This window comes from Somniosus microcephalus, chromosome 6 (assembly GCF_052327205.1).
Source record: "Somniosus microcephalus isolate GS21.2 chromosome 6, FLI_Smic_1.0, whole genome shotgun sequence".
Lineage (NCBI taxonomy): Eukaryota > Metazoa > Chordata > Chondrichthyes > Squaliformes > Somniosidae > Somniosus > Somniosus microcephalus.
This window is the reverse complement of record NC_140992.1, coordinates 96,235,029-96,260,885: the sequence shown is the minus strand read 5'-3', so window position 1 is coordinate 96,260,885 and position 25,857 is coordinate 96,235,029. Positions and strand designations below refer to the sequence as shown.

At 45.9% G+C, this 25,857-nt stretch overlaps 1 protein-coding gene across 11 annotated transcripts in view; it reads left to right on the top strand.

The window, feature by feature from the left end:
• LOC147115929 (beta-galactoside alpha-2,6-sialyltransferase 1-like) overlaps positions 1 to 25,857 on the top strand; it is a 232,320-nt gene that overhangs the window by 187,388 nt on the left and 19,075 nt on the right. For 5 of the 11 annotated variants that reach the window (XR_015078715.1, XM_085990573.1, XM_085990570.1 and 2 more), the window contains 2 exons: positions 8,387 to 8,484; positions 17,477 to 17,578. The exons of 4 other annotated variants lie outside the window; for them this stretch is intronic. Coding sequence is in view for 5 of the 7 variants with exons in the window: in XM_085990573.1 (XP_085846699.1) it covers positions 8,387 to 8,484; positions 17,477 to 17,578 (200 nt within the window). In the remaining 2 variants the exon portion in view is untranslated. Of the gene's footprint in view, positions 1 to 8,386; positions 8,485 to 17,476; positions 17,579 to 25,857 lie in introns of those variants that run through there. 2 more of the 11 variants (XR_015078716.1, XM_085990575.1) reach the window with 1 other exon arrangement.

The following is a 25,857-nucleotide window of genomic DNA, read 5'->3' as shown; positions in this document are numbered from 1 at the left end:
TAATGAGGCCATATGGGTAGAACTTAAAAACAAAAAGGGGGCAAGCACTTTGCTGGGGGTGTACTATATAGGCCCCCAAACAGTCAGGGGGAGATAGAGGAACAGATATGTAGGCAAATCTCAGAAAAGTGCGAAAATAATAGGGTAATAATAGTGGGGGATTTCAACTTCCCCAATATAAATTGGGATAGTCGGAGTGTAAAAGGCTTAGAGGGTGCAGAATTCTTAAAGTGCATCCAGGAGAGCTTTTTGAGCCAACATGTAGAAAGTCCTACAAGAGAGGGGGCGGTACTGGACCTAATTCTGGGGAATGTAGCCGGGCAAGTGGTGGAAGTGTCAGTAGGAGAGCATTTTGGCGACAGTGACCATAATTCGGTGAGATTTAAGGTGGTCATGGAAAAAGACAAAGACGGCCCGGAAATAAGGGTTCTAAATTGGGGGAAGGCCGATTTTAATATGATAAGGCAGGATCTGGCCAAAGTGGACTGGGAGCAGCTACTTATAGGAAAATCCACATCAAAACAGTGGGAGACTTTCAGAAGGGAAATAGAGAGAGTACAACACCAACATGTTCCTGTAAAGGTCAAGGGTGGGACCAACAAGCAAAGGGAACCTTGGATGACAAGGGATATACAAAAATGCATTAGAAATAAAAGGGGGGCTTTTGGCAGTTACAAAAGACTAAAGACGGAAGAAGCCCTAGAGGAGTATAAAAAGTGCAGGGGCATATTTAAAAAAGAAATTAGGAGGGCGAGGAGGGGCCATGAAATAACACTGGCGAGCAAAATAAAGGAAAATCCTAAGATGTTTTATAAGTATATTAAGGGCAAGAGGATAACCAGGGAAAGGGTAGGGCCCATTAGGGACCAAAGTGGCAATCTGTGTGTAGAGCCAGATGATGTAGGCGGGGTTTTAAATGAATTTTTTGCATCTGTGTTCACTATGGAGAAAGACGATGCAGACATAGAAATCGGGCAAGGGGACTGTGACATACTTGAACATATTAGCATCGAGAGGGAGGAGGTGCTAGCGGTTTTAGCAGGCCAAAAAGTGGATAAATCCCCAGGCCCGGACGAGATGTATCCCAGGCTGCTGTGGGAGGCAAAGGAGGAGATTGCAGGGGCTCTGACACAAATTTTCAGAACCTCTCTGGCCACAGGGGATGTACCAGAGGACTGGAGAACAGCTAACGTAGTACCATATTCAAGAAGGGTAGCAGGGATAAACCAGGGAATTACAGGCCAGTGAGCCTAACATCTATGGTAGGGAAATTATTGGAAAAAATTCTGAGGGACAAAATTAGTCTCCACTTGGAGAGGCAAGGATTAATCGGGGATAGTCAGCATGGCTTTGTCAAGGGTAAATCATGTCTGACAAATCTGATTGAATTTTTCGAGGGGGTGACTAGGGGGGTGGATGAGGGAAATGCTGTGGATGTGGTTTACATGGACTTCAGTAAAGCTTTTGACAAAGTCCCACATAGGAGACTGGTCAAGAAGGTAAGAGCCCATGGGATCCAGGGTGCCTTGGCGCGTTGGACCCTAAACTGGCTGAGTGGCAGGAGGCAGAGGGTGATGGTCGAAGGTTGCTTTTGTGACTGGAAGCCTGTGTCCAGTGGGGTACCTCGGGGATCGGTGCTGGGTCCCTTGTTGTTTGTGATCTACATAAATGATTTGGATGAGAATGTAAAAGGTATGATCAGTAAGTTCGCAGATGACACGAAAATTGGTGGGGTGGTAAATTGCGAGGAGGAAAGCCTCAGGCTACAGGACGATATAAACGGGTTGGTCAGATGGGCGGAAAAGTGGCAAATGGAATTTAACCCTGAAAAGTGCAAGGTGATGCATTTTGGACGGACAAATAAGGCAAGGGAATACACAATGAGTGGTAGGACCCTAGGAAGTACAGAGGGTCAGAGGGACCTTGGTGTACATGTACATAGATCCCTGAAGGCAGCGGAACAGGTAGATAAGGTGGTTAAAAAGGCATATGGGATACTTGCCTTCATTAGCCGAGGCATAGAATATAAGAGCAGGGAGGTTATGATGGAGCTGTACAAAACGCTGGTGAGGCCACAGCTGGAGTACTGTGTGCAGTTCTGGTCGCCTCACTATAGGAAGGATGTGATTGCTTTGGAGAGGGTGCAGAGAAGATTCACCAGGATGTTACCTGGGATGGAGCGCCTCAGCTATGAAGAGAGGCTGGACAGGCTGGGGTTGTTTTCCTTGGAGCAAAGAAGGCTGAGGGGGGACCTGATTGAGGTGTACAAAATGATGAGGGGCATAGATAGGGTAGATAAAGAGGAACTTTTCCCCTTAGCAGAGGGGTCAATAACAAGGGGGCATAGATTCAGGGTAAGGGGCAGGAGATTTAGAGGGGATTTGAGGAGGAACTTTTTCACCCAGAGGGTGGTTGGAATGTGGAACTCAATGCCTGAAAGGGTGGTAGAGGCAGGAACCCTCACAACATTCAAGAAGCATTTGGATGAGCACTTGAAATGCCATTGCATACAAGGCTATGGACCAAATGCTGGAAAATGGGATTAGACTGGACAGGGATGGATGGGCGGCGCAGACACGATGGGCCGAAGGGCCTCTTTCTCTGCTGTATAACTCTATGACTCTATGACTATGCTTACTGCCACTAAAGGGACAGATCCTATTTTTTTTATATTGTGGGTCCTCTTTTGTTTTAAAAAAGAATTAGTTTATGGGATGTGGGCATCGCTGGCAAGGCCGGCATTTATTGCCCACCCCTAATTGCCCTTGAGAAGGTGGTGGTGAGCTGCTGCCTTCAACCGCTGCAGTCTGTGTGGTGAAGGTACTCCTACCATGCTGTTAGGGAGGGAGTTCCAGGATTTTGACCCAGCGACGACGAAGGATCGGCGATATATTTCTAAGTCGGGATGGTGTATGATTTAGAGGGGAACTTGGAGATGGTAGTGTTCCCATGCGCCTGTTGCCCTTGTCCTTCTAGGTGGAAGTGGTCGTGGGTTTGGGAGGTGCTGCCGAAGAAACCTTGGCAAGTTGCTGCAGTGCATCTTGTAGATGGTACACACTGCAGCCACGGTGCGCCAGTGGTGGAGGGAGTGAATGTTTAAGGTGGTGGCTGGGGTGCCAATCAAGCGGGCTGATTTGTCCTGGGTGGTGTTGAGCTTCTTGAGTGTTGTTGGAGCTGCACTCATCCAGGCAAGTGGAGAGTATTCCATCATACTCCTTACTTGTGCCTTGTAGATGGTAGAAAGACTTTGGGGAGTCAGGAGGTGAGACACTCGCTGCAGAATACCTGGCCTCTGACCTGCTTTTGTTGCCACAGTATTTATGTGGCTGGTCCAGTTAAGTTTCTGGTCAATGGTGAGCCCCAGGATGTTGATGGTGGGGGATTCGGCGATGGTAATGCTGTTGAATGTCAAGGGGTAGCAAAATACTGTGGGTGCTGGAAATCCGAAATAACAACAGGAAATGCTGGAAAAACTCAGCAGGCCAGGCAGCATCGGTGGAGAGAGAAACAGAATTAACGTTTCAGGTCGATGACCTTTCGTCGTACCTGGGCAGTTTTCCACATTGTCGGATAGATGCTCGTGTTGTAGCTGTACTGGAACAGCTTGGCTAGAGGAATGGCTCGTTCTGGAGCACAAGTCTTCAGCACAACAGCCGGGATGTTGTCGGGGCCCATAGCCTTTGCTGTAGAAGTGTATTGTACCCTGAAAAAATGAGTAAGTGTCAATCTTTTGGCTCATTCAGCTCTTGGGCTCATTTCAATTTTCCAGCCCTGAAACTTATGTCATTCTAAAGTACTTGTTATGGTGGAACATTTTCGAAGTTCTGAATTACTTATGGTTGGCAGAGAAACGGTTTGGGCACTGTGGTGCATTTGGGAACTCCAGGAATTATATTCAAATAGATACAAGAGTGTAGTTTCACGTTATAATTCCCAAAATTATCCAATATTACCCAGCTCACTAGGTAAGAAATCAATGTTTATGCCAAAAATTAGTATTCCACACACTGGGGTGGTAGTCACCATCAAAAGCATCCTGAATGCAAGAGCATATGGATGTGCTAGATACCCACACCAGTACTCCCTTTGAGTTGGGCACTGACTGAAATAGAGTATCAGGCCATACTGCCTGTGCCTGCCCAGGGCCAAGTTTTAAAAAAAAATAAGTTGAAACCAAATGAAGCAAGATCACTCCTAGATGTAAACCTTTTGACTCAGTTTAGGTTTAAGGAGCCCGATGAATATATGGAGCAGACCATTCAAGGAGGCAGTGGGTAAGGATTGATTTGGGAGATTGAACTAGACAGATATTTGACAGGAAGTTTGTTGAAGGACATGTGAGAGAGTAGTGTACAGCATTTTTCAAACTTTGGCATCTACCAGGTGAACTACAATCGTCTCTGCTATGTTCCTACACACCCTGAACTCTCCCAGCTTTATACAGTTCTGTTGTCATCGGTGTCCCGACACTTTATGGGGCAACACAGGCACCACAACTGCAGCACAAGGATGGCGTTGGTTAGCAGACTGGGAGATCCAGATTTTTGCAAACCTTTTCTTGAATATTCTTTTAATGAGAATCAACATATTGATTTACTTCCTATATCTCTCCACTTTGGATGTCACAACTGATTTTTTAACATTTGGTACATTGATTGCCAGATTTTCTTTTTCACCACCTCATTTCCTTTGCTGATTTCTGGCATGTCTCTCTATCTGTCCTTGTCCCTATCCATTTGTCTGTCTCATTTTTCTCATATATATTCTTTCTTTCCATCTCCTTTCTTTCTCCCTCTTATTTTCTTGTTCTCTCACTCCCATTCTCATGCTGTTTCCTCTGCTTATTCTCTCTCTCTTTCTCATACTGTATCTCTATATTTCTCTTTCTCACTGTCCTTGCCTTCCCTCATTTAGCAATTCCTGATAGTCCCTCCTTCTTTCTCCCATTCCCTCCTTCCCTCTCCTACCTCAGCTGCTTCTCTTCCTCTTTCCCAAGAAGTCAAATCTTCCCCCATGCGGCTTCCTTTTGCTCTATCTCTGACCCCGTGTCTCTAGCTATTTTTCCGTGCCCTCCAAGCTCAACTTGCCCATGAGACCCACCTCCTGCTCTCTTGACCCCATTCCCACTAAACTGCTGACCACCCTACTCTCTTTCATGCTAGCTGACCTTTTCCCTTTCAGAACTGCCATCATTACCACCCCCTCAAAAAAAATTCTCAACCCATCTGTCCTTGAAAACTACTGGCACATCTCCAACCTCCCTATCCTCTCCAAAATCCTTGGACACAGAATATATCGATGCCCATCCCTGTTTGAATCTCTCCAATCAGTGTTTCAACCTTGCTGCAGTACTGAAATGGCTCTAAACAAAATCACAAGTGAAACTCTCCGTGACTGTGGTGTATTATCCTTCCTCGACCCCTTTGTGGCTTTTAACATGGATGACTACATCACCCCTCCTCCAATGCCTCGCATCTGTAGCCAAGGCATATCCAGCAAACGCTTCCCTTCCTGTTGCTGCACCATTGGCTCTGGAGACACCAAGGATCTATCCTTTGCCCCTCCATTTACCTCATCTACATGTTTCCCCTTGGTGACATCATCTGCAGATATGGGGCCAGCTTCAATATATACACTGACAAAACTGAGCTCTACCTCTCCACTGCCTCTGTGTTTTCAGACGGCTTGTCTAACATCCAGTCTTGAATGAGCTGCAATTTGCTCCAGGTAAACATTGCAAAGACCAAAGCTATCATCTCAAGTCTCCAACACAAACTCTGTACCCTTGCCATCGATTTGATCCACCTCCCTGTCTGCAGCTGAATCAGACTGTTTACAACCTCGACTATTCCAATGCTCTCCTGGGCCAGCCTCCCATGCTCCACCCTCTGTAAACATCGGCTCTTCCAAAACTCTGCTGTTCTTTTCCCATCCTGCACCAAGTCCCACTCACCCATCACCTCTCCTTGCTACCCTACATTGGCTCACAGTCCCCCAAACACCTCGGGCTGGATTTTCATTCAGCAGTCGGGAAGGAGGCGGGACTACAACTTTCGGGTTTTAGTCCCGCCTCCATCGACGTCTGGCCAATCCACGCGATTGTCCCTTGATTGACCTTGTTGAGCCCGCCCAGCGGGCTCAGCAGGCCAATTAAGGGCCACCCGGCAACAGGTGACGTCACAGACTGAAATTTCATCTGTCAAGATGTCTTGACAGATGAAATATCAGTGTTTCACAGCTGTTTGAAGCTGTCAAACACTGACAGTCTGACTTCTAACCTGAGTCCTTCTACGCAGACTCGGTTAGAACTCTCACTGGCACTGAAAGCTGAAGGCTGTCACTTTTGACAGATCGCAGCCATTTTGCTTTCAGTGCCGGCTGAGTGATGGACTCCCAACGCCTAGAGGAAGAAAGGCTGTTATGGTAAGTACAGGTAATTTAAACTTCTTTACACACTTTAGACACACCAAACACACTTACCTTTGCACTCATGCACCCATCACTCACCTGAACACCGACATCGCGACCCCTCCAAGTCCTTCAACCCGACGGCCCGCCTGCTCTAACCTGGCGTGGTTTGGAGCCGTCGGGAATCCCACACGACACCCCTCAAAATAGGGATTAGGCTAAAAACTGCCTGTTAACTACCTGTTAACAGGCAGTTAATTGGCACTAATCCCTTCCCGCCTCGGGTCGGCGGGTCCCAGTGCGGGGCGGGTACCCGCCTCCTTTGAAACTTACGTGGAGGCGGGTTTTGGGCGGGATGGTGTCGGGACCCCCGAATTTGGGATTTTAGCCCCCCGCATGCCTAAAAGCCCGCCTCACGGCACACTGAAAATCTAGGCCCTCACATTTAAAATTCTCATCCTCTTATTTAAATCCCTTCATGACCTTGCACCTTTCTATCTCTCCAACCTCCTCCAGCTTTAAATCCCCACCCCAAATTGTCTATTCGTCTGACTCTGCCATCTTGTGCATCTGATTGCTGTGCCTTCGGCCACCTCGACATCATATGCTGGAATTCCCTCCGTAAATTGACCCTTAGTGTTAGGGGATTAAATACGTGGGGTTACGTGTTGGTGTAGGGGTTACGGGGATCGGGTGGGATATGTGTCGGTGCAGGCTCGATGGGCCGAAATGGCCTCTATCTGCACTGTGGGGTTTCTGTGATTCTGTGATTGTGATTCTGATAAACCCCCATGTCTCTCCACCTCCCTCTCCTCCTTTAAGACTCTTCTTAAAACCCACCTCTCTGACCAAACTTTTGGTCACACTTCCTAATATCTCCTCCTTTGGTTTGGTGTTCATTTTTTGATTATGCCTCTGTGAAATGCATTGGGACATTTTTCTACCTTAACAGCACTCTATAAGTACAAGTTGTTGTTATTACTTGACTCTCCACATCTTTGCTTTTTCCCATAACAAATAATGGGGATTGGACTTTTTCTCATTGTTGCTCATTGTTTCTCTGAGAAGCAGAAAAGATGGCTGTGGGTTCTGAGCAGTGTTCATTAAGAATGGATATCTTCATGGCCTAGTCAGCCTACCTCAGTGTTAGTGGTTTGCTGAAATGCCACTCACAGGAATGCTCCAGCACACTTTACATAGGATGCAGGAATGTACTAACAGCTCCTTAGATGCTCATCTTTGTACTTTCAATCAGCCCACCAGGAGCAGTTGCCAAGTGGGTCTTTCACTTATACTGCGGATGCTGAGACACCCCCTTTTAATAGCATTCTGTTGCTTTCTCTTCCTGGGAAGCAAGAGAATAGGCAGGAGCATTACTGAATCCCAACTCCAACAACATCCAAAATTTGTGTAGGCCGTGAATATAGCCCCAAAACACATGGAGGGTCAAGTCTGCCAGGACACACCGGTAAGATGGAGGTAGGCCACCAGTGACCTCCGGACTGTATTATGATCTAACTCCACCACATTCCACTCTCTCTTATTTGGCAAATAATTGTACTCTTAATGCTAAAATTTTTTTAATTCCTTTGAGATTTTGACCTCGTGTTAGCAGGTCAACTCTAGCATTGAATCATTTATTGAATTACACACAACTTCATTCAGTATGGTGTCAGCCGTGGCTCAGTGGGTAGCACTGTCTCCTCCGAGTCAGAAGGTTGTGGGTTCAAGTCCCACTCCAGAGACTTGAGCACAAAATCTAGGCTGACACTCCAGTGTGGTGCTGAGGGAGTCCACTTCAAAAAGTACTTAATTGGCTGTAAAGTGCTTTGGGACATAAAAGACACTATATAAATGCAAGTCTTTTCTTTTTCCCCTGAAGATCCTTCCTGTGGATTTGTCAATACATATTTCAGTGATCAAAGGTCTAAATAGAAATAACCTCTGGAATCTACTTGTCACTTTCTCTTATTATCAGATGCCCATGACGCTGTTCTGAGGTTCAATGGGGCACCTACCATAGGATTTGAGTCTGATGTGGGGAGACGCACAACAATTCGGATAATTAATTCACAGGTAACGTCAAACGAGGTTGACTTTTAACATGGAAAAAATCTAGGGTTCGACGGCAAAGTGGTACGTTACAATTGTATTTTACAGGATTGTGGAAGAGCCACAATTGGCCAGTGTCACGGGAGTGGCAGCTGCAGAAGAATGGTCATATACGGGCAGCCTGATAAAGTGGCAGACTGCTGTAGTGATACATTACATTACAGAGTGTTACACTGCCAGTTCATATCCACAGTTCCACACCTGGGGCTGAATTTTGCCGGCGCTCAGTGTGAGTTTCAAGCCGGGTCCGCTGTCAAAATCACAAAGATTGACAATGGGTAGGTATCCCGCTGTAAACCCGCCTCCTTGTCAGTTTCCCGAGTGTTGGGTCTGTCATCCCTGAACAGACCCGACACCAAGCGGCGGGTCAGCCAATTTAGATTGTTAAAAGCTTATTAAAAGGTAGTTAAGCATCATTTTCCCATGTACTTACCATTTTACCAGGTTTTCAGCAAGGTTCCCGGAGAGCGGCTATCATGTCAGGTAAGTATGTCGGGCTCTCAATGACTGTGGATTGCTGTGAATAGGTGAAACCTGCAAAAGTGGTCTAAAACCTACCATTTCACAGCTGTTCACTTCCCAATCTTAGAAGCTGGAGCATTAATGATTTGGAACCCACTTTTGAGCTTTATGCATTTTTGAAGTGTTTGGAGTAACCTCTCTATCCACTGTCACTTCCTTGGAACAACCTATCTCAACATTGACAGATTACTTCTGTCGTCTCGACTTCACCTGCTATCTATCCCATCAGCATCGGTACCCTTGAAAAAATCTTAACTTGGTCCTCAGAATCCCAACACAATCAGCCCCAACACCAGCATCACCAGGTACACCAGCATCAGCCACATCCACACCAAACTTCTCCGCAGTCAGCTGATGTTGCACAGGACACGGCTTCATCACCCATGCACATTGCTGCCCGGGACGCCAGCGATGGCCTCACCATGTCCAGATTTGCTTCACTTACCACTGTACACCCTGGCTGCCACATGATGCACCAAGTTGGCACCACCCCACACCAACACCATACAGCATCCCTACAATGTCCAAGCCATTCCTTTCACACTCATCACCATTGGGGGGGGGGGAGGGGGGTGCCGTTATGTCTCACCATTCATTGGAACTCACTAACACACTTTCAAAGGTGCACACAAATCCGTTCAAGAAGGCAAAGTGGAGACAATAAGGATGTCAATGCTTGACAACACATTAACAGACAGTTTACATGACCATTGGCTAAAACACCCAAGTGCCTACCCTTGTGTGTTGTTAGTTGGTATGATTGCACTAGGATGAGGCTGAGTGTGAGGGGTGGCTAGTGAGATGGGGAACTGATAATGTAGATAGAGAGGGATGGGTGGAGTTGCAAGGTAAGTTGGTGTGAATAAGGATGTGCTGGAGTAGTGTAGGGAAGACAGTGATGGGGATGTGCTGAGTGGCACAGAAGGATGAGGTTGAGTGTGGCTTTGCAGTAATATTTCATGATCTACTGAGATAATTGAAAGGTTTGCGCCACTGCAGCCATATCCTCCTGACAACATCCGTGCTTGTGCCCTCCTGTGCAATGTGCAACCAGGCTGTGTTGATTTCCTAGGGAGGTCTCTTTCACCCATTGGAAGGGAAGAGAACCTCCCTGCGTACTGTGACTCCCTCCATAAGCATATGGAGGGAGTCATGGGAGAGCCTGAGTGCAGCCATGCACCTCTGTGCAGTGCTTGTCAGTGTTTGCAGCACCTCAATGCTGTAGAACACCGACAGCACAACTGTCAAAATAAATTTGGACATGGTCCCTTTAAGGAAACCATCTGATGATGCGTCATCAGATGATGTCATCAGACCCGCTTCCTTTTAATTGGCCGGGAACTTTGCAGGACGGGCTTAACAAGCCCAATCAGAGCAAAATCACTTGGAGGAGGCGGGATGAAGACGGGAGCGGGGTTTGAGGCCGCTGTCTGCTCCGGCCGCACGGACTCGTCATGGCTAGTGCAATCGTGGCCCTGGTGTGGGGGAGGGAGTGAGCAGACATGAGGCAGATTCCCATAAGGAGGAATAATTTGCCCACAAATCAATTTATGGTTCGTCTTGTGCACCTCCTGGATGCATTGACAGTGGCCTGGAAACAAGTTGTAGACCACCCTCTTGTTTGGAAGTGGTGTGCAAAATAAGAGATAAGAAGAGGGGAGAAGATAACATCGAATGGAGAACAGATATTTAAAGAGTCCTAGCAAAATTTCACTTAGAATGAGTGTAAAATCACCCCATAACATTCCACAGGTGCAAACAAAATACAAGCATACAGATACATATAGAAGACACTCTAAATCCTGTGGGGTTCATATCACTGAACGGGGTCTTGGAACGGTAAGAATGAGCAATGGTGCATATTCAGGTGGGCTTCCCACATAACATCCCCCTGGAACCCAACTCTGAGTCATGTGGTAGACATAAAGGAAGAGAGAAAAGGATTAAAAGGTAGTTTTGATGGCAATCGTATGTTGGGTAGTTTTCCATGAAATAACAAAGAATCCATGTGGTCATAGTGAGTAAGGAGTGAGTGAGGCAGTGGGGCATGAAAACAGAAAGTTGGCTACACATCCACAGGTGGGACCAAGCCTCCAGCCCTCCCATCTACTTTCTCCAGACGATCCCTACCTAGGGATCTCTTCGACTGCCTTCTCAAAAAATGAGTTATTCAGAGACTGGCGATTAATACGCTTGCACCTGCTAACACATTTTAGCTTATGAAGGGCATATTGGGGATATTGGGGCTAATAATATAACGTGGCGGCACTGTGCTGGGGCCATTGTTCCTGAGGCGCTGGCCGTGGTTGCACCTAAATGAGTTAACCTCACCCCGGAATGCAAGCTGAGCTTATTTACATAATTTGATGGCACTCCTGGTAATAGTGCTTGACGCACCAGGATGGAATCCTGGAATGTCAGGTGCCAGTGACCAGTGAAAAGCTGCTACATGACCAGTGGAACAGGTTCAGAGCACAACAATTCCTTTCCTTGTTTGGCCATTGGCGGCTGTGGGAGCAAGGGAGAGGAAAGAAGAGAGGCCCTATTGGAAGTACCCTAGAGGCAAACAAAAGTATTTTTTTCCTGTTGGCCTCCCCTTCACCACCCATTCCAAACAGGTGCCGTATCTCTGGAATGCTACTCGGGTGCTCCAGTCACATTGCGGCAAGACCCCCCTGATCTACATCAATTTGGGGGCCTTAATGAACCCTGTGGTATAGGGTGATCCCACATATGGGGAGACATATGAGGGCTTGACAGGGTAGATGCTGAGAGATTGTTTCCCCTGGCTGGAGAGTCTAGAACCAGGGCTCATAGTCTCAGGATAAGGAGCTGGCCATTTAGGACTAAGATGAGGAGAAATTTCTTCACTCAGAAGGCTGTGAATATTTGGAATTCTCTACCCAAGAGGGCTGTGGATGCTCAGTCGATGAGTATATTCAAGACTGAGATAGATAGATTTTTGGACTCTAGAGGAATAAAGGGATATGGGGATCGGGCGGGAAAGTGGAGTTGATGTAGAAGTTCAGCCATGATCTTAGTGAATGGCGGAGCAGGCTCGATAAACTGTATGGCCTATTCCTGCTCCTATTTCTTATGAGACGGCGTCCAATACACATCAAAGCAATGGGTGCCAGATATCTGAATATTAGCCCCAAACACGAGTCCATCAACAAAGCAATTTGGAAAATCTACAGGAGACAAATGGGCACTTAAGGCTTTTGTGTCAGAAACTAATTTTAATATGTCCAGAAAATGCTTGTACACAGTTACATCTATGTGGCTCTTACTGCTATCACTCAGCTGAGGGATCAGTGGTGGTCCCCAATACAATCTCTCCAAATATTTCTGTGCTTGAGCAACCTTCAGGCTTTTATGAAACATTTGCCCATTACAGATGCCTTCAGTTGTACCCTATTGGTTGTTTTTATAATATACTCAGTGACGATGTTAAAATGCAATTATTTTTGCAAGGTGAAGCACCCTATACATCAGAGATTTTAATAGTGTGTTTGTGTAATACCATGGTTGCCATTTTTTCAAGCATAATTTTTTTTTACTGATCTGCTTCACTGATTAGTCAGTGCCTTTAACAGAAGTTTGGCCCATTGCCCGTGCGACTGAGCACAGCATACACCGTTTGTGCTGCAGTTGGTTTTCTCGGGCGCACAGCAGCCAAACCAGCCGTTCCTTAAAGGGACCACTGGAGTCCGCCGCCAGAAGGATAATTACAAAATGTTATACTTACCTGAATGTGGAGCCAGGGGAAACGTGAGTGCCCACCTCGGCCCCCACAACTTCTGTGCCCACCCCGAGTTAAAATCGAGGCTCTAAAGTTAAAAAGCCAAGAGTTTCTAAGAAGGTGACGTGTCTACAGAGCACACGTCTGATCTTATACATGCAGCTGGAGGAGACATAAAATCAGCAATAACATGCAGAAAAATTTCAGCCCCAACTCTTCAATACAACTTGATAGATTTGACCTTTTTTACAATTACATTTCTGTTCTAGAAATCTGCAGATTTAAAAGTTGCTTTGAAAGCTGCAGCGTCACATAGCTACTATGAAGGGACCCCTGGGTCCATCTCCCTCGCCAACAGATTTTCCGTTTTGGATACTGCTGGGGGAGATGGTTTCTCGGGAATGCAGCAAGAGCCAAGTCCGTGGCACTGTGAGTGGCTCAGCTGCACAGGAGGGGAGGAAAAAGAGTGGGAGAGCAATAGTGATGGGGGATTCTATCGTAAGGGGTTTCTGTGTCCGCAGACGTGACTCCAGGATGGTTTGTCGCCTCCCTGGTGCCAGGGTCAAGGATGTCACTGAACGGCTGCAGGGCATTCTGAAGGGGGAGGGCGAACAGTCGGAGGTCGTGGTTCACATTGGTACCAACGACATGGGTAGAAAGAGGGATGAGGCCCTACAACAAGAATTCAGGGAACTGGTAGCAGATTAAAAAGCAGGACCTCAAAGGTTGTAATCTCTGGATTACTCCCGGTACCACGTGCTAGTGAGTATAGGAATAGGAGGATAGAGCAGATGAATGCGTGGCTAAAGAGTTGGTGCAGGAGGGAGGGCTTTAGTTTCCTGGATCACTGGGTCAGCTTCTGGGGAAGGTGGGACCTGAACCGGAACGGGACCAACATCCTTGCAGGGAGGTTCGCTAGTACTGTTGGGGAGGGTTTAAACTAACTTGGCAGGGGGATGGGATATGGAGTGGAGCTATAGTAGGGGGTGATGCACAGCCAAATATGGAGGAAAAAACAAGTCCGCCTGGAAGGCAGAGCAAATATGTAACGGCACAAGGGAGTATGGCAAGGCTGGATGGCATTTATTTTAATGCAAGGAGTCTTGCGATTAAGGCAGATGAATTGAAGTGTTGATGAACACATGGGAGTATGATATTGTTGCTATCACAGAGACATGGTTGAGGGAGGGGCAAGACTGGCAGCTCAATATTCCGGGGTATGGAATCTTCAGGCGAAACAGAGGGGTGTGTAAAAGAGGAGGGGGTGTCTTAATATTAATCAAGGAGTCAATTACTGCTGTAAGGAGGGATGATACCTTAGCAGATTCCTCTAATGAGGCCATATGGGTAGAACTTAAAAACAAAAAGGGGGCAAGCACTTTGCTGGGAATGTACTATAGGTCGCCAAACAGTCAGGGGGAGATAGAGGAACAGATATGTAGGCAAATCTCAGAAGTGCAGAAATAATAGGGGATTTCAACTTCCCCCAATATTAACTGGGATAGTCAGTGTGTGAAAGGCTTAGAGGGTGCGGAATTCTTAAAGTGTATCCAGGAGAGCTTTTTGAGCCAGCATGTAGAAAGTCCGACAAGAGAGGGGGTGGTACTGGACCTAATTCTAGGGAATGTAGCCGGGCAAGTGGTAGAAGTGTCAGTAGGAGAGCATTTTGATGACAGTGACCATAATTCGGTGAGATTTAAGGTAGTCATGGAAAAGGACAAAGATGGACCGGAAATAAAGGTTCTAATTTGGTGGAAGGCCGATTTTAATATGATAGGGCAGGATCTGGCCAAAGTGGACTGGCATCAGCTACTTGTAGGAAAATCCACATCAGAGCAGTTGGAGTCTTTCAGAAAGGAAATAGAGAGAGTACAATGACCCGTAAAGGTCAAGGGTGGGACCAACAAATCCAGGGAACCCTGGATGTCAAGAGATATACAAGAATGGATTAGGAAAAAAATGGAGGCTTTTGGCAGATACAAAGGACTAAAAACAGTGGAAGCCCTAGAGGAGTACAGAAAGTGCAGGGGGTACTTAAAAAAGAAATGAGGAGAACGAAGAGGGGGCATGAAGAAACACCGGCGGGCAAAATAAAGGAAAATCCCAAGGTGTTTTACAAGTATATTAAGGGCAAGAGGATAACCAGGGAAAGAGTAGGGCCCATTAGGGACCAAAGTAGCAATGTGTATGTAGAACCGGAAGATGTGGGTGAGGTTTTAAATGAATATTTTGCATCTGTGTTCACTATGGAGAAGGACGATGTAGGCATCGAAATCAGGCAGGGGGATTGTGATATACTTGAACAAATTAGTATTGAGAGGGAGGAGGTACTAGCGGTTTTAGCGGGCTTAAAAGTGGATAAATCCCCAGGCCCTGACTAAATGTATCCCAGGCTGCTGTGTGGGGCAAGGGAGTAGATTGCAGGGGCTCTGACACAAATTTTCAGAACCTCTCTGACCACAGGGGAGGTGCCAGCAGACTGGAGAACAGCTAACGTAGTACCATTATTCAAGAAGGGTAGTAGGGATAAACCAGGGAATTACAGGCCAGTGAGCCTAACATCAGTGGTAGGGAAATTATTGGAAAAAATTCTGAGGGACAGAATTAGTCTCCACTTGGAGAGGCAAGGATAGTCAGCATAGCTTTGTCAGGGGGAGATCATGTCTGACCAATTTGATTAAATTTTTCAAGGGGGTGACTAGGTGTGTGGATGAGGGTAGTGCAGTTGATGTAGTCCACATGGACTTCAGTAAGGCTTTTGACAAAGTCCCGCATGAGAGACTGGTCAAGAAGGTAAGAACCCATGGGATCCAGGGCAATTTGGCATTGGATCCAAAATTGGCTTAGTGGCAGGAGGCAGAGGGTGATGGTCGAAGGTTGTTTTTGTGACTGGAAGCCTGTGTCCAGTGGTGTACCGCAGGGATCGGTGCTGGGTCCTTTGCAGTTTGTAGTGTACATTAATGATTTAGATATGAATGTAGGAAGTATAATCAGTAAGATCGCAGATGACAGGAAAATTGGTGGAGTGGTAAATAGCGAGGAGGAAGCCTCAGGCTACAGGACGATATAGACGGGTTGGTTAGATGGGCAGAACAGTGGCAAATGGAATTTAACCCTGAAAAATGTGAGGTGATGCATTTTGGGAGGACTAACTAGGCAAGGGAATACACAATGAATGGTAGGACCCTAGGAAGGACAGAGGATCAGAGGGACCTTGGTGTGCATGTACGTAGATCCCTGAAGACAGGTAGATAAGGTGTTTAAAAAGACATATGGGATACTTGCCTTCATTAGCCGAGGCATAGAATATAAGAGCAGGGAGGTTATGATGGAGCTGTACAAAACGCGAGTTAGGCCACAGCTGGAATACTGTGTGCAGTTCTGGTCGCCACACTATAGGAAGGATGTGATTGCATTGGAGAGGGTGCAGAGGAGATTCACCAGGAATGTTACCTGGGCTGGAGCGCTTCAGCTATGAAGAGAGACTAGATAGGCTGGGGTTGTTTTCCTTAGAGCAGAGAAGACTGAGGGGGGACCTGATTTGAGGTGTACAAAATTATGAGGGGCATAGATAGGGTAGATAGAAAGGAACTTTTACCCTTAGTAGAGGGGTCAATAGCCAAGGGGCATAGTTTCAAGGTAAGGGGCAGGAGGGTTAGAGGAGATTTGCAGAAAAACTTTTTCACCCAGAGGGTGGTTGGAATCTGGAACTCACTGCCTGAAAGGGTGGTAGAGGCAGGAACCCTCACAACATTCAAGAAGCATTTAGATGAGCACTTGAAACGCCATAGCGTACAAGGCTATGGACCAAGTGCTGGAAAATGGGATTAGAATAGACAGGGCTTGATGGCTGGCGCGGATACGATGGGCCGAAGGGCCTCTTTCTGTGCTGTACATCTCTATGACTCTATGTAAGCTGTATCTGTTAAATATGGTGAAGAATTAGTGGTCTGGCATTCATCCAGTGGCTTGTTTCCACTGAATATTGTATAAGTCAGTGGATTATGGATTTGAATTCAGCCATTAGAGAAGTGTTACATTTCGTGTGTGCCATATTTCTGTTTACACTATGGGTTCAATTTTCCTTTTTGAAAATTTGAGAAATCTGTGTGTAACTGGAGGCGTGCTGACTGGTGATTGATGGGGCATAGGAGCAGCAGAATATTTTCTGCAGTATATTTGTTGATGACTTTGGGATTGTCTGTGTCTTTCTGTCGTGTGCGGAGGCTTTGGGAAGAGTGAAAATCAGATCCTGTACATTAAGTCACTGGCTGAGTAATGCAGACTGTGGCATTAAAAAAAAAAAATTCCTTTAATTGTTATGGGACACTGCAGCTTTTTACCTTAGAATAAATTCCATTTTATAAAAATACAGAATAATCTTTTGTTGCACTTTGTATTCCGATGGGTCTGTATTCCTATGGTGTACTGGTGCTATATAATGGGAGATACTGGAATCTGTCCACCAACTCCCAAAGATTAAGGAAACACAGGATTGTTTTTGAAGTACTTAAGTGGTGACATTATTTTAAGAGCTCTTTTGTCAAACAGTATAGATTTTGATTGATATAATTAGAAGTGATGAACTCAGTGTATCGAGTATATAACAACCTATTCTGCTCTTCCCTCATTGACAGATATAGAGGCTATCTATGCATTTTGCACATGCTAAACCAGAACTTTTCCTCCCAGGTCCTCTCAAGGCAAGAGCACAAGTTTCATGATAACAATTTATACAGAACAGGCGTCTTGTTAGTGTGGGATCCAGCGCCATATTCAGCTAATCTTACTGAGGTATGATTTTATTTAACCTGCTAGAGTATGCTCTTACCTTCTGGAGGGATTTCAAAAACCCTACTTTTGTTCCCTGCCTACAGCTGTGGCCGCAGATCAGAACGGTCACCCACCTACCTGGAACAGGCGAGAGTATACACTGAGAATGTTGTTACCTATGAATGGGGAGGAGTACGTGAGCTTTGCATTAGTTACATTAAACATAAAATCATTCAAGATATTTGCTCCTGACTGCCACCAAGCAATTCCTGGATATAGAGTGTGTGTGTATGTTCGGTGAGGACAGCATTGGGCTTGGTGGCGATGATCCCCTTAGAGAGAGCCTGCTAACATTTGCTGTCCAGGCTCGCACATCAAGACTGGCTAGATAAGCACGGCACTGGAAGGCTGTCTCTGCCTGAAGAACTATACACTAGCATTAATCAGAAATGAAAGGCGGGGGAGGATCACTTAAACTAAAAGTTAGCTTGCTTACATTTATAATGCAAGTCAATCTTTGTGGGGGGGTGGTGGGGTGATGTCCTTTTGCACAATACCCTCATTGTTTCCTCTTTGTTGTACCTGGGGAAAGGTCAGTTCCAGGTGCAGTGATTAGGAAATGGAGGCATAAAGTAATTTTGCCAGGTCTTTGCCCCCACAACACTGCTCCGGGATTTCCAGGGTTCCCCCTAACTGGAGTAGGTACAAGCCCCACATAGGTATTATAGTGAGGTGAGAGGGTACCATTTGCACATGCAGGGATGCCCCAGCAAACTTGGTGGTGGAGCTTAAGCCAGGACCCTCCACGGACTGGAGGATCTGAGGGGGTCCCAGGGGCAGCTCAAAGATCCAAGATGAGAAAAGGTTGGTGACCTATTTCTGAATTCCACTCACCCCGCACCACCCCTCCCCCCCCCCCCCCCAACACCCAGCATCATCTTCAGGCCTTCTGGCTGCTGCTCTCCACCAGCAGCCAGAAGACCCTAATGCCAGCAATTGGGAGTACAATGGGCCCGGGGCAAGCATGGAGCACACCCCTCACAAGGGCTAGGTTTCTCCTGATGGCCCCCCAGTAGGGCCTGGAGAAGAAAATCGGCCCTAAAATATGTTTACATTTTATTTTCTGCTCATCAAGTTGAAGGATGATGTATGTTAAAGCAAAGGAACATCTCTTTGTATTTGAATCAAGCAGTCTCTGATTACTTGTAGCAGTTCAAAGATATCGATAATGCACTTTAACCAACCCCCCAGAAACTACACCCCCCCTCACCCCAAGTACTGTGATAGAAGAAATTTTCTATTCAAATCTTAGGACTTTTTTTTGGTGTGATTGCCCAATTCTTGTCCATTTGTGGAACATTAAAGTGAATTTTGGTTTATGGATTTCTACCCACTCAGAACTGGATTGAGGTTGACTGATATCATTTTGTGTAATTGTCACCTCTTCGTGGGCTGCAGCTAGACCTGGGTCTAACTCTGCCACAAATCCAGCGTACAACTTTGTCCTAGATCTTGCATGTGGGTCAGAGAGATCCATTCTAATACATGCCTAGGAGTTCTGAACAATAAAGGAGTTATGCTTATAGACAGATATCCTGCATGCCACAAACTTAACCTTGCATTGGGACCATGCTTGAAGAAAGACCTTCACTACTTTTCAGTGTGTTCTGAAGAACTGTGTTTAGGCTCTTGTAAGCATACATCAGGACTCTCAGATGCCAATATGAAACAACAATTGGAACAAATATCCCTTGTATTCTTCATTCAATACCTTCGAGATACCTTCTTGAACTGTTCCGAGCCATGAAAATGCATTTGGATCAACTTGCTTATATATCCAAAAAAAAAAGAGCTGTGACCAAATTTTTTTTTTAGAAGATTCTTTCTGATCACCATCTCGGGTTCTCCACTGAGCTGTGATCTTACTATTAGAAATACAATATTTATAAGAAAATGATTAAATGTACCTATATTATTTTCTGTTTTCGAAATGTCTCTAACGGTATGTTGTGTTTGAAGCCTGTGCTTATGTGACAAGTCTCACATCAGTCGATGGGGATTTCCAGTGCCATCTCCAATAACAAGAGTTAGCAAATTACAGCTGTCAGCTCCCGGCACACATTTGTGCAACAAGACAGGCCATTCACAGAACAGGCCAGGACCTGCTATTTGTAAGCTCCGTCCTATCCTCCACTCCTGTGTGTTGATGCTAAATGACTGTAAAGGTGGTTAAGGTAATTTGAATTTTTTTTGTTTTAAAACTTCAAAAACAAGGTAAAGCATGACCACCAGCTTTTTCTACAGTAACTTTTAAAGCAGAAATGGTGTACAGGACGTACTAGCTCCCCTCCCACAATGAGAAGTAGCAGTAAGGGAGTTGAACAAAGATACAGCTGAGGAGAAAACCATTGACTGGGGAGGCATTCTGACAGGTCTTTATATTTTGTAATGTATTCTAGATGGTAACCCCAGCTGCATTTCTGTTATTTATGCTTGTTTATCTTGAACCAGGATTCACATGAGCAGTAGCAAGTGCAAGTAGGATTGTACTATTATTCAATTTTGGAGGAAAGTTTGTGACTAATAATCATCATTTAAACATGTATTTATATGTAGAACTTTTTTGCTGTACAGATATATTTGGTAAAGAAGGAAAGATACAAATAAGTTTATTATTTTCTTTATGATCAAGTCTCCTCCAATGTAAAAGCACCATTACAGAACAATGCATGCATAACTTTCATTGTAGTCAGTGCTCTGATCACCATCACGTTGCAAGACTATTTCAAGTCAAAGCACTTCCATATTATGAACATGACATTACAGGACTACATACAGCATGTGAAAATATTCCACAGCAATGGTTAGAAAATAGGAATGCTCAAGTCCTGAAAAAGCTTTTGTGGCCCACATGGACCTGTCTCAATATTCAGTATAAATAAGTGTGAGAATTAAATGTGATCTGTTAGCAAACTACAAAGATTCATACAATAAAAAGGTAGCAATCTCAGTTCTAGAATCATAGAACCTTACAACTTTTAACTTCATGGCCACAGGGTCCACGCTGTTCAGGGACCACAGCTGTTAACCTGAGGCGGGAGTTCAGTGGCCATTGCTCCAGCTGATTACTTGGCAATTTCAAATGTACAGTAAAAGCTCGCACCTGACAAATGATCACTTTCCTCAGCTACAAGCTGTTTCTTAGTCCATTTCCAGCACAGATTCGGCAGGCTTTCCACTCTATTCACTCTTACCTCATTGGAAGAACTCTCTCACCATTGACAGAATGCTTCTGTCATCTCGACTTCACCTGCCATTTATTCCATCAGCATCGGTGCCCTTGAAAAAATCTCACCTTGGTCCTCAGAATCTCACCACGATCAGCCCCAACACCAGCAGCACCAACAACAACACCAACCTTCTCCGCAATCGCCTGATGCTGCACAGGATCAAGGGCATCAGCACCCGACCACATTGATGCCCGGGAAGCCAGGGATGGCCTCACCAGGGCCAGATTTATTTCACTTCATGCTGTAAACCCTGGCTGCCATGTGATGCGCCGGGTTGGCACCACCCCACACCAACACCGTAAAGCACCCTACAATGTCCACCCATTCCTTTCACTCTCACCACCATTGCGGGGAGTACCGTTATGTCTCGCCATTCACTACAACTCATTAAGCCACTTCCAAAGGTGCGCACAAATCTGTCCAAGAATGGCAAGTGTTGAAAATAAAGGTTTCAGTGTTTGACAGCACATTAACAGAAACCTTACATGAACATTGGATAAAACACCCAAGTGGCTAACCCTAACCCTTGTGTGTTAGTTGGTATGATTGCAGTAGGATGCGGGTGAGTGTGACGGATGGCTAATGAGATGGGGAAGTGATAATGTAGATAGAGAGGGATGGGTGGAGGCGTAAGGTAAGTTGGTGTGAGTAAGGATGAGCAAGGGTAGGATAGGGAAGGCAGAGTGATGAGGATGTGATGAGAGGCACAGCAGGGTGAAGGAGCGTGTGACTGTACTAACGTTTCATGATCTAATGAGATATTTGAAAGGTTTGCAGCACTGCACCCAGGTCCTCCTAACTACATCCCTGCTTGTGCCCTCCCCTGCAATGTGCAACCAGGCTGTGTTGGTGTCCTGAGGAGGTCTCTTCCACCCATGGGAAGGGAAGAGGACCTCCCTGCGTGCTGTGACTCCCTCCATAAGCATAAAGAGGGAGTCATGAGAGAACCTGGGTGTAGCCCTGCACCTCTCTGCAGTGTTTGCAGCACTTCAATGCTGTAGAACACTGACAGCACAAATGTCAAAATAAAGTTGGCCATGGTCCCTTTAAGGAAACCGGCTGAGGACGCGTCATGAATGACGTCACCAAACCCGCTTCCGCTATTTGGACCGGGAAACACGCTGAACAGGCTTAACAAACCCTACCAAGGGAAAATCATTTTAGACCGCGTGGGATGGAGCCAGCAGCGGGATCGGGAAATGCCACCAACGTCGCCTACCCCGGACCCGCTGAGGTGAGCAAAATCCCGGCCAAAACTTTTAAATGCCAATTTTACAATCAGTTGTGCTGAATATGTAGGAGCACAATGGACCTAAGAGGATCAGAAAATTAGCCAAGACACTTTTTGCACCGATTCCATCTGTCCAGGATTTCCAGGCCAGCTGCTCTCTAACAGCCAGAGAATCACCTGCAGTGGTTTCTCTTCCCACACCTGCACCGTTACCTCTGGCGTCTCTCAAGTATCTATCCTTACCCCCTTCCTATTTCTCATCCACATGCTGCCCCTCGGCGACATCATCCGAAAATACAGCCTCAGTTTCCATATGTACGCTGACGACATCCAGATCTACCTCACCACAACCTCTCTCAACCCCCTCCACTGTCTCTAAATTGTCAGACTGCTTGTTCGATATCCACTACTGGATGAACAGAAATTCCCCCCAAGTAAATATTAGGAAGACCGAAGCCATTGCCTTCGGTTCCCGTCACAAACTCCGTTCCCTAGCCACCGACTCCATCTCTCTCCCTGACAACTGTCTGAGGTCGAACCAGACTGTTCGCAACCTTGGTGTTGTATTTGACCGAGTTGAGCTTCCGACCACATATCCGCGGCATCACTAAAACCGCCTACTTCCACCTCCGTAACATTGCCTGACTCCGCCCTGCCGCAGCTCATCTGCTGCTACAACCCTTTCCATGCCTTTTTTAATCTCTAGACTTGACTATTCCAGCGCACTCCTGGCCGGCCTCCAATCTTCCACCCTTCATAAACTTAAGGTCATCCAAAACTCTGCTGTACGTGTTCTAACTCGCACCAAGTCCCGTTCACCCATCACCCCACTGACCTACATTGGCTTCTGGTTGAGCAGCCCCTTGATTTTAAAATCCCTGTCCTTGTTTTCAGATGCCTCCGTGGCCTCGCCCCACCTAATCTCTGTAACTTCCTCCAGCCCTACAACCCTCCGAGATATCTGTGCTCCTCCAATTCTGGCCTCTTGCACATCCCTGATTTTAATCGCTCCACCATTGGCAGCCGTGCCTTCCGCTTCCAAGGCCCTAAACTCTGGAATTCCCTCCTTAAACCTCTCCGCCTATCTACCTATCTTTCCTCCTTTTAAGATATTCCTTAACCTCCCTCTTTGACCAAGCATTTGGTCATCTGCCCTAATATCGCCTTATGTGGCGCAGTGTCAAATTTTGTTTGATAACATTCCTGTAAAGCGGCTTGGGACATGTTAAAGGCACCATATAAATACAAGTTGTTGTTGTTAAGTATAACAGATCCAACTGTTACAATTTGGCTATCCCCAACACCTTAATCTTTTGTTCACAAAAGACAGTTTCCTTGAGCAGTTTCATGAATCTTACTGCAACCTTCTGCATGATATGCAGGGGATAGTGTGCCACAGCAGTAACAATTATCCCTTTACTATGGGATTATGCACTGAAGACCACACCTATCCATTCCAAAAGGAGTTACATGTCTCGGTACCAAGTTATTACATTCAGGCTAAAACTAATAGTTCAATTTATTTACAAGTAGGATCATTACTTATAAGCAGAAGAAGCTAGCAAGCAACCAACAGTATTATGCTTGAATACACAATAATTAAATTGTTTCACAACAGTAGATTACAAAATCATAAAAGTTCTTTTTAATAACTTCCATGAGTCTCTGGTAAAATGTTACATGCGTGATAACTGCATAGTATCCTTCTTTGGCTACCACACATTGAATAGACAGTGCAGAGCAGGAAACTAAAGTATACAGGGGTGATGCTCATTATAAGGGAGATTTCCTGCTTTCATGAATGCCAGGAGTACAGAAGTGCTCTTCTGTCCATGGTTTTCTGTCCAGCAAAATGAATAGATGGAATATCATAGGTTGGGTTGTGCAGTATTAAAAAATACTTGGATATGCACTTGAAGTGCTTAACTTACAAGGCTACGGTCCAAGAGCTGAAAAGTGGGATTCGGCTGGTTAGCCCTTTTTCGGCTGGCACACGATGGGCCAAATGGCCTCCTTCGATGCAGTAAATTTCTATGATTCTATAATATTGAGTTATGTGCATCAGGAGCGCTCATGCAGAAACGTACCCCATAAATTTCTGTCGTTGGATTCCAGTTGAAGATTCTTTCTCAATGGTCGGGCAATGAGGATTGCTATAGTTGTTAAACTTGAGGCATCAATTGTGTCCTTTACAAAATATCCTCCGATTGGTTAGATTGGAAATAAAGGAGCTGAATATCCACACCTGCTCTGACAGTTTCCCATCGTAAGGTCCGTGACGATCCACTGGCACAGCTGCAAATTAGGTTGACTTCAATGGAAAATAAAATTGGGAGGGGTGTAAAATGGGTGGCCAATCCGATCCCTTCAGTTTCTCATTATGCAGGTTAGGTTAAGATTACCACCACCCACCCCACCCCCCCAATACATGTTGGCTGCCATCTTGCATGCAAGGAATGCCTGGACCTCTTTTTTAAAAAGGTCAAAGATATAAGCTTAGTAAAAAGTAAAGGAATATGTTTGAGAGGCATACATAGACACTAGGAGACATATTAAAAGAATAGACTGAGTGAAGGACACATAGAAACAAGGAGATAGTGAAAAAAAGTCATAGACAAAGATACATGGTCAATGAGAGAAAATGAGACTTGCATAGAGGGACAGAAAGTGGAAGAAAATGACAGAAAGCCACACAAAAAACAAAATGGAGGATAGGAGAAGCACAGTTACAGGAAGAGAGACACGTTTTGCTTCTGGGTTTGACTTGTAAAGAGGATCATGGGAGATTATATATTGGCCCAGATATTCCGATCGCCGGCCTCCCGGGGGCGGAGGACTGCGATCTGGAAAAATTTGCACCCTTTCCTGAGGGCTCCCGAATGCATATAGTTCCGATGCTGGGCCTCTCCAAACTCCAATTGCGCAGGGCCCATGTATCCCAGGGGCGCATGTAGTTCGCAGCGTCCCTGTGATCACGTGGGCCATGGGGAGCCAATCACAGAAGGGAATCTCCCTTCATACACTAGACAGGAAGCTGAAAGTAACCTGGTGTGGAGCAACACTGACGCATTGCGAGCACCCTATCTACTTAGGAGTCACCCTTGACCGATGCCTCACCTTCAAGAACCACATCGAGAAGACAAAGGCAAAAGTGAGCGTACGAAACAACATCCTGAATAAGCTCTGATGGGCCTTCAATAACCACAAAACTAGAAGTTATAGACTTAAACAAGTTGGCTTTTAATCACTAAGATCAGAGCTAATATCTCAACACGCCGACTGGTTCACAGGAATGAGTCATACAGATCCTGGGATCTTTATGTAGAGAAGTCAGGGGCGGAGTCAAGAGCCAAGACCTGGAACCTCCCAGGTTAGTCGGGAAAGAGGAAGTGAAACTATACACAGTGGGGGAGGGTAATATACATGGTGGCAAAACGAATACAGGATCAAGACAAACAGATTTCATTACATTCACCCCTTCTATAGATTTAGTCCATCGGGGTGATGTTTCTTAAAAGTTGGTATAAGTGAGTCTGTCAGGAGGTTTTGCAGTTCTCAGTGATCGGCGCAAAGCCGGTTGGGGTGCCTCTAGGGGAGTGGATTCTGGTTCCTCTGCTGTCCGGGCCTCCGCAGTGTCTTCCAGGTTATCTGCAGTGTCCTCCAGGTTAAAGTTGGGTATTGATACCTCTGGGCGTCCTGTCTCTTTGTAGTGTAGGTCTTCATCGGGTAGTCTCTCATCGTTCTCTCCGCTCCCCGAGGGAGCGAGGTCTTTTATGGAA